An 8,361-nucleotide genomic window follows, 5' to 3' on the forward strand; every position below is an offset into this window, starting at 1 on the left:
TATTTGATTGGTTTATCTTAAAATTTGGTATTTTTGAGATTATGTCTATTTAAGAAAAAAATTTCAGATTTTAATCATATTCTTATTTAAGTAATGAAAGCCATTTTGTTCTTAGTATTTGCTTTATTCTTAACTGTTCATGCCGAAGAAGAGTTTGAACTCGATGATGATTTTGAAATTAATAATGAAGATTTTGATTTTAATGATGATGAGTATGAATTAGAAGACGATGAAGAAGACGACGATGATGATGAATTTGAATTAGAAGACGACGAAGAAGATGATGATGAAGAAGAAGAAGATGAAGAAGAAGAAGATGAAGAAGAAGAAGATGAAGAAGATGAAGAAGACGATGATGAAGAAGACGATGATGAAGAAGACGATGATGAAGAAGACGATGATGAAGAAGACGATGATGAAGAAGACGATGATGAAGAAGACGATGATGAAGAAGACGATGATGAAGAAGACGATGATGATGAAGACGATGATGATGAAGACGATGATGAAGAAGATGATGATGAAGATGATGATGATGAAGATGATGAATTTGAATTAGAAGACGATGATGAAGATGATGATGAAGAAGATGATGATGAAGATGACGATGATGATGAAGAAGATGATGATGAAGAAGATGATGATGAAGAAGATGATGATGAAGAAGACGATGAAGAAGATGACGATGATGACGATGATGACGATGATGAAGACGACGATGATGATGACGATGAAGAAGACGATGAAGAAGACGATGAAGAAGACGATGAAGAAGACGATGAAGAAGACGATGAAGAAGACGATGAAGAAGACGATGAAGAAGACGATGATGAAGAAGACGATGAAGAAGACGATGAAGAAGACGATGAAGAAGACGATGATGAAGAAGACGATGAAGAAGACGATGAAGAAGACGATGATGAATTTGAATTAGAAGACGATGATGAATTTGAATTAGAAGACGACGAAGAAGAAGATGATGAATAAATCCTTAAATAACTGAGTGCTTATATTCAAAATTTATTTGTTAACAAAAAATAAAAAAAGTATTATTTTAAATTATTAATTATCAAACCATTGAAGTAATATAAGCCTTGAAGGTTTAAATAGTACATTATTATAGTTATCATATGTTCCATCAGCAAGCATTTGATTTGACTTATAACAACACTCGAAACCTCTTCTTATAATACCACTTCGTTCATTGTTTAAAGGGAAACTAAGACCAAATGCGAATAAAACACAATAAAAATTAGGCAATGAATTGTCATGTTCACTCCAAAGATAGAGGCTCCAGTCAGTGTTTATTCTCTCATGTTTAGAATACTTACAAACCTCATTATTAATTTTAAAAACAAAATAGTTGTTATCACTAACCCATTCATTGTCATTATCTTCTTGTGGAAGTGTGGTTGGATGAAAACTACCAAAGACTTCCCCACTAGATGTGATGACCAGTCCCATAACATTATTCCTTCCATAAATAACTCGTTGAAATGATCTTCTATCAAATGGCATTTCGTCTGAGTCGTAGAGAATGAAATAATTACTAAGACCTGTCCATTCTCTTAAATTTCTTAACTTTGTTTCTTGTTTCATTTCTTGTTGTTCACTTTTCATTGATTATATGCAAATATTCCTGAAGTTAGTAAACTATCTCACTCTTCTCTTGGGGATGATATTCGTTTTTTCCCTTTCTAAAGGACATTTGTTGTATTTCTGTGAATGTTTTTTTATCTCGGTTTTGATATGTCAGAGTCAACTAAGATTAGATTATTTTTCTCTTTGTGATAAAAAATTTTTATAAGTAACTCATAATTTTATGAAACTAATTTTACAAAATTTACTTATCCACAAAAAATTGGTAATTATCCTGAATTTATTATTAAACAAAAATTAGCAACTTGAGTTGATTGAGGGGGAAATAATGACATTATGGTGTATAATATTTTTATTGCTCCAAAAATATGATTTGAAAATAGACATAGAATAAATGAATGACATTCTTCTTTTCCTTAAATATAACCAATGAATTGAATGGGACTTTGTTATAGTTTGAAGAATAAATTTTTCTGGTATTAAATAAATTCTGTTATTCTTCAATGTTATTCTTTACATCCTTGTTTTATTTAAACATCGCCTTTTTTATTAGAAATAACTACATCATAAATAAAAAAAATTAAGAGTAAGACAAGAAACTATTTATAGAGGAAAAGCGAAAGTATCGCGTTTATTTGAACAAAACTAAAGACTGAAAGTAGTACCAATAAAGAATGAAATAACAATTACAACTTAAGGATTTAAGAAAAAAGATAAAAAAGTAACTTCAAGAAAATTATAAATATTTACAAATCATGCAAGGGACACAAGCTTTACTCCAATGGTGTAAACAAAATACTGCAGGGTATAAAGATGTTAATGTCACAAACTTTCATTATTCATGGAAAAATGGATTAGCCTTTTGTGCACTTATCCATTCATTTCATCCTGAGGCAATAGACTTTAATTCATTGTCAAAAGACAATATGGAAAAGAACTTGGAGCTAGCATTTTCTACAGCAGAGAAATTAGGAGTTCCAAGACTGTTAGATGTAGAAGATTTTGTATTATTGGAAAAACCAGAGCAATTTAGTATTATTACGTATCTTGGTGTTATGTATCAAATGTTCCAACTTAAGGGAGGTTCAGTTGCTGAAGAAAATAAAAGAGTTGAAGAAGAAAAGAAGAAAGAAGAAAATATCAAAAAGCCAGTTATGACTGCTCAACCTTATTCTTCAACATCAAAACCTCCACCTCGTCCAATAAACAGAAACAACCAGCCTTTATCAAAAAGTAGTGGAGGTACTCAAACAACTCCAGTAATTCCAAAAAAGAAAGTTACTACTCAGGAGTTTGTTATTTTTATTGTTTAAAAGAAATTATTAATATTTAATAGGCAACGACTTGAAGTTTGTGTAAAGTGTGGACAAACACTGAGTGGCAATGTCTTAGAAGCATTAGGTAAGAAGTATCATCAACAGTGTTTTGGTTGTACCACTTGTTCAAGAAAATTAGGTGCTTCATTTGTTACTGTGGACAACCAACCATATTGTGAGACTTGTGGTAAAAAGATTTGGGTTCAAAAACAAGCTAAAAAAAAGGCTGAAGAACAACAAAAACTGAGTAGTCAGGAAGAAGAAAAGAAAGTCATTGAGGCTCAAAAAGCACTCGAAGAAAAACAAAAGAAAGAAAAAGAGGAGTTTGAACGAAAACAAAAAGAAGAAAAAGAAAAAAGAGAAAAGGAGATGGCTGAGAAAAAAAGACGAGAAGATGAAAGATTAGCTGCACTTGAAAAACAAAAAAAAGAAAGAAAAGAACGTGAGGAAAAACTAAAAAGAGAAAGGGAAGAAAGATTAAAGAAGGAACAAGAGGAAAAAGATAAGAAAATACAAGAAATGAAAGAAAAACAAGCAGTGCTATCAAAAGCTCCACCTTCACATATTGTTTCAACAAAAACAGAACCTAAAACTGTAGTAACTTCTCAAAATAAAAATACTGGACAAGAGCCAGAGTGGAAAAGAAAACAGCGTGAGGCAGAAGAGAAAAAAAAGGAAATGCAAGATAAGTTGAAAGCAATAAAACAAAAAAGACTTGAAGAAGTAAAAAAGAAAAATCAAATAACATCAGAAAAATCTAAAACTGCTAGCCTTTCTTCCAAACAAAAAGAGCCTGAAGAAATAGAAACAAAAAAACAAGAATTAGATGATCAAGCTAAAAAGATTGAAGAAGAAAAACAAAGAAAAGAAAAAGAACTTAAACTGCAACAAGAAGAAGAAAAGAAAAAGAGAGAAATTGAAAAAACTAAACAGGAAGAAGAAAAAAAGAAAAGAGATGAAGAGTTTAAACAACAAAAAGAAAGAGAAGAAAATCTGAAAAGACTTGAGGAGAATGAACGAAAAATAAAAGAAGAAGAAAAGAAAAAGACTGAAGAAGAGAAAAAGGAAAAAGATGTAAAAGAGTTTAAATCAAAACAAGTAACAATTGAAGAAGATAACTCTAATAATAAAGAAATAACCAGCCAACAAGAAGAAGAACAAATTAAACAAGCAAATATTTCAAAAACAAAAAATGTGAGTATTAAACAAGAAGAAAAGCAAATAGAAGAAGAAAGACAAATAGAAGAAGAAAGACAAATAGAAGAAGAAAAGCAAACAAAAGAAAAAGAATTATTACAACTTGAAGAAAAACAAAAGAAAGAACGAGAAGAATTTGAACAAAAGCAACTCCAAGAAAAAAACAACCTTAGAAAAACTATTAGTAAGAAAAGTAATGACATTAAAGACTTACCTTTAACCGAAATGTCAAATACACAAACTCTTAAAAGAGATGACTTAACACAGTACGTATTAAGAGTTAATGTATTAATGTTAAAGTCTAATAAAGAAATTAAAAGGCCATTATTTAAACTATCATTAGAAACCAAACAGTCAAATATTCAAAGTACTCGAGTTAATAAAATTAATGATAACATTGGTAGTAGTTTATTCTTTAAAGAAATTACAAGTGTAACAAATTTAACTATTAAAGTTGTTGAGGAATCTACAAAAACAGTTTATCAAGAAATTATTGTTCCATTAAATAACTTAGAATTAAATAATGTTACTCCTGTTACCAGTCAACTTTATGACAGTCAGTATCCTGCAGAATTACTTTATACACTTCAATTAATTACTTCTATTGAAGGAATGCGTCAGACAGCAATATCAGTTCAAGACCTTAGAAGTGATAAATTACAAGAAGGTGTATTTAGTTTACGTATTAATAGTATAAAAGACTTACCACCAATGAATGGAATAAAAGAAGCATATTGCATTGTAAAAGTTGGTAAACAAAATCCAGTACAAACAAAATCTATTATCCCAAGTGTTCCTGTATGGAATCATTTCATGGCATTTGATTGTAACCATGATGATCAGGTAAGGATTGAAATATTTGGTAAGAAGAAGTCTTTATTAAAACAAACAATAATTCCATTCGGTCAAGTGTCAATAAGTCTAAAAGGAATAAAGGGTATTCAAGAACGATGGTTAACAATTCTTCCACAAGGAACTGAACAAGTGCAAGGTCAATTAAGTGTTTCATTATATTATCAAGACAATTCCGTTGAAATGGAAGGCGCTGATCCAACATTACTTTCTAATTTATCAACTAAATTTGAAAAACTTGCAGAAAAAACTCAAGGAGATCTTCCAGAGGGAGTTGAAATTGATCCAACTGATGTTAAGAATTGGGATGGTAAAGCTGGTTATTTGTTTATGAGGTCACAGAAAACAGGAAAGATGAAGAGAAGGTTTTTCTATTTACTTCAATTTAATAGAGAGTTAATTTATTATAAACAACAACAAGTCAGATTCAATAAACAAAGAGAAGGCTCAATTAATGAGGTACCTAAAGTGATTGATTTAGCATTTGCAGAGATAAGGACTATTCCCAATTCAACCAAATTTGTTATTATTCTACCACAACGACAATATATTTTAGATGCTACTACTAAACAAGAAAAAGATAGTTGGATTAGTAGAATATCTGATGAATTAAAATCTATTAAAGAGTACGCTTCTAAAGAGATCAATATGTCATTAGAAAAACTTGGTAGAAATACTTATGAAGCTCAAAAAGGCATTATTAAGATGCTTCGTGATAAAAAATTCCAAACAGTTCATATAGAATTGAGAAGTGGATTTATTTTCATTTATGAGATGATTAAATCTTCAAACATGAAGCTTATAGATAAACTTAGCTTGTATAAATGTTATATGAGTGAATATGAGCCTGACAAATGTCCTAATTCTATTAAAATTGAAGATCAATATAAGAAGAAAGCATTTATATTCCAATTAGACTGTTTTGAAGATATGCATTTTTGGTTGAATGGCATGAAGTTCCAACAAATATTTATTGAAGAAGCTATTGACAATATAGTGCTTATCTAAATATGGCTTAAAACCGTGTTTATGAAATATTCATCTGATTTTATTTTTAATAAAAAATAAAATTAGTTTCAATGCTACTTTTTTCTAATAAACTAAATTCAATTGTTTCATTAGTTTTCTTTTCAATAGTTAATAATTGTTATTCATTTAAATTACTTCAATATTTATTAATTTGTTACAGAAACAATATTAATTGTTAATTATTGTCATTGTTGTCTGATATTATTCGTTACTTCTTCTAATACAATAAAATTTTTCCTTAAGAATTATTTACATTTTTTTAGTACTTAATCAAAAAAAAACCAGAAGAAAATACTTTCAATATTAATTGAATCTGAAATAATATTTGATAGTATTAAATATATTTAATTATTGGTATAAAAATTGTGTTTTAACACCTAAAAAAATATGAGATTTTAAAAATACACTGACTTTAATAACTACATTACTTTTATAAAACGTCTAAACATAATTTTCTTTTTTTTTTCATTTCAATATAAATATTTACAACGGTTAGTGACCATTCTTTCCATGATAGAAGATAAGATATATAATATCAAAATATGAAAGAAAAGAAAGGATATATCATAGATGTTGTTATATGTCAAGATAATAATTTAGAATTAAATTATATTCACAAAATAAATAAATACAAAGAATTACAAGAGAAATTAAGAAATAATAGAGAAATAATATATGTTGAAATTATACCTGTAATATTATCAATAAATGGATTAATACATAAAGAGTCAGTAAGAAGAGTAAAAGCACTGAAATTACAATTAAACTTTTCCAAAATCCTACGAACAATAATAATCAAAAATATGAAGGATTTAATGTTTTACACATTCAATTCTGGCAGCACATTAGAAGAAGAACAATCTAATGCGAGTATGTTAGAAATAAACTTTATTACACCAATAGAGCATATTGAAGAAACTGAAATAATCACTTCTCAATGTGAAGAAAATCCAATAATGGATATATCTAATAATTGACATTTTTTCAATATAAATATTCACAACATACTCTAGTAAATCTTCTGAACTATTTTGAACAATATCTGAAAATATAATGAATTGATTTAGAAGTAGATTAAGAATTAAAATAACAAAGAATATAAATAGAAAAACTAATAAAGTAAAAGACAAAGAATTAACCTCACTTATTCTTGCTCCAGTTTATAAAATTTACATAACAAATATAAAAATAAAAATGGAAGATATAAGATATAAATAAAAAAGTACAAATATTCTAATAAAAATATAGAATAGTTTTAAATTATTAGATAATGAATACATGTAATACATTCTATATGAGGCATAGAACCTAAAACAAAAAGAAATTTTACTTATACAATTATTTAATAAATTAATTCCAATTATCAAATATATAAAACACATAATAAATGATGATGTAATAATTATTTTATAAAGAGAAAATATATGTATTTAGATATACATCTGTAATATTATATTTATAAAATTATATAGAATTATAAAAAAGAATTATTCTTTAATTCATTCCAATATAAACTAAAAGAAGATACTTGAAAATAAAAAAAGTTATAATAATTATTTAAATAAAACTAATACATTACTCAAATAAATTAAACAAAGTTGATTTTACAAGAGAGTGTAAATACTATTAGATATTAAATAAAATATTTTTATAAGAAGAATGAATATATTTTAAATAAAAAAATATAAATTATGAATTGTTATATAAAACTAAAATAAAAAGTGTGGAATATGTTTATTTAAAATTCAAATATGAATGAAAAATCCAAAACTGAAAAATAGGAATGAAAGAACTAAATATTCAATATCATGGGGAACATGTTCTTAAGCAAATTATCTGCATTTCCAATTACACAAAAAATTGCAGTAATTTTAATATTTTTAGTATTGATGTTACAATTTGGAATAATGTTATATTTTAGATTTGCACCATTTATCAAAGAGAATGAAATAGTATCGACGTTTGAAAAGTCTGTAGGAAATGTAACAGATGTTGCATCTACATACTTAAATGATGAAATGAAAATAACAATTCCATCTAAAGCAAGAATTCCACATGGAAATCCACGTTATTATCAAATGGAGAGAGGGACTTGTTGGGATTTTGCATTAATTGGATTTTTAGAAGATAGTTATAGACAAAATGGTATTGCTAAAGGATTTTTAGAAGAAAATGAATATGTTAGATTTTCTACACAAGTATTAGGTATTAGAATGGTAGAACATTGTAAAGAACATCCAGACGTATGTAATACACCAGGAGATTCATTATTACTTAATTCAACATCAGGAGGAGAAATAAATTGGTTTTATTCATTCCCAGGAATATATAATCAAATTTTACCAGATTCTGTTTGTCCTTATACTCC

General features: G+C 27.4%; 3 protein-coding genes across 3 annotated transcripts, besides 1 other annotated feature; 2 read left to right on the top strand and 1 right to left on the bottom strand.

The window, feature by feature from the left end:
- Window positions 1–93: 93 nt before the first annotated feature.
- On the top strand, window positions 94–987 carry EHI_007620 (uncharacterized protein; the record flags this gene model as incomplete). Its single annotated transcript, XM_001913542.1, has 1 exon — window positions 94–987. The coding sequence occupies one exon, from the start codon at window positions 94–96 to the stop codon at window positions 985–987; it is 894 nt and encodes a 297-aa protein (XP_001913577.1).
- A 75-nt stretch (window positions 988–1,062) lies between these two features.
- Window positions 1,063–1,620, bottom strand: EHI_007630 (uncharacterized protein; the record flags this gene model as incomplete). The annotated part of the gene is made up of 1 exon (XM_649711.1): window positions 1,063–1,620. The coding sequence occupies one exon, from the start codon at window positions 1,618–1,620 to the stop codon at window positions 1,063–1,065; it is 558 nt and encodes a 185-aa protein (XP_654803.1).
- Window positions 1,621–2,354: 734 nt separating this feature from the next.
- EHI_007640 (uncharacterized protein) lies at window positions 2,355–5,972 on the top strand (the record flags this gene model as incomplete). The annotated part of the gene is made up of 2 exons (XM_649710.1): window positions 2,355–2,890; window positions 2,936–5,972. 2 exons carry the CDS (start codon window positions 2,355–2,357, stop codon window positions 5,970–5,972), a joined length of 3,573 nt encoding a protein of 1,190 aa, XP_654802.1.
- Window positions 5,973–6,468: 496 nt separating this feature from the next.
- Window positions 6,469–6,978: a repeat region.
- The last annotated feature ends 1,383 nt before the right edge of the window (window positions 6,979–8,361 follow it).

This window comes from Entamoeba histolytica, genomic scaffold, assembly GCF_000208925.1.
Source record: "Entamoeba histolytica HM-1:IMSS scf_1104750516381 genomic scaffold, whole genome shotgun sequence".
Taxonomy (NCBI): Eukaryota; Evosea; order Mastigamoebida; family Endamoebidae; genus Entamoeba; species Entamoeba histolytica.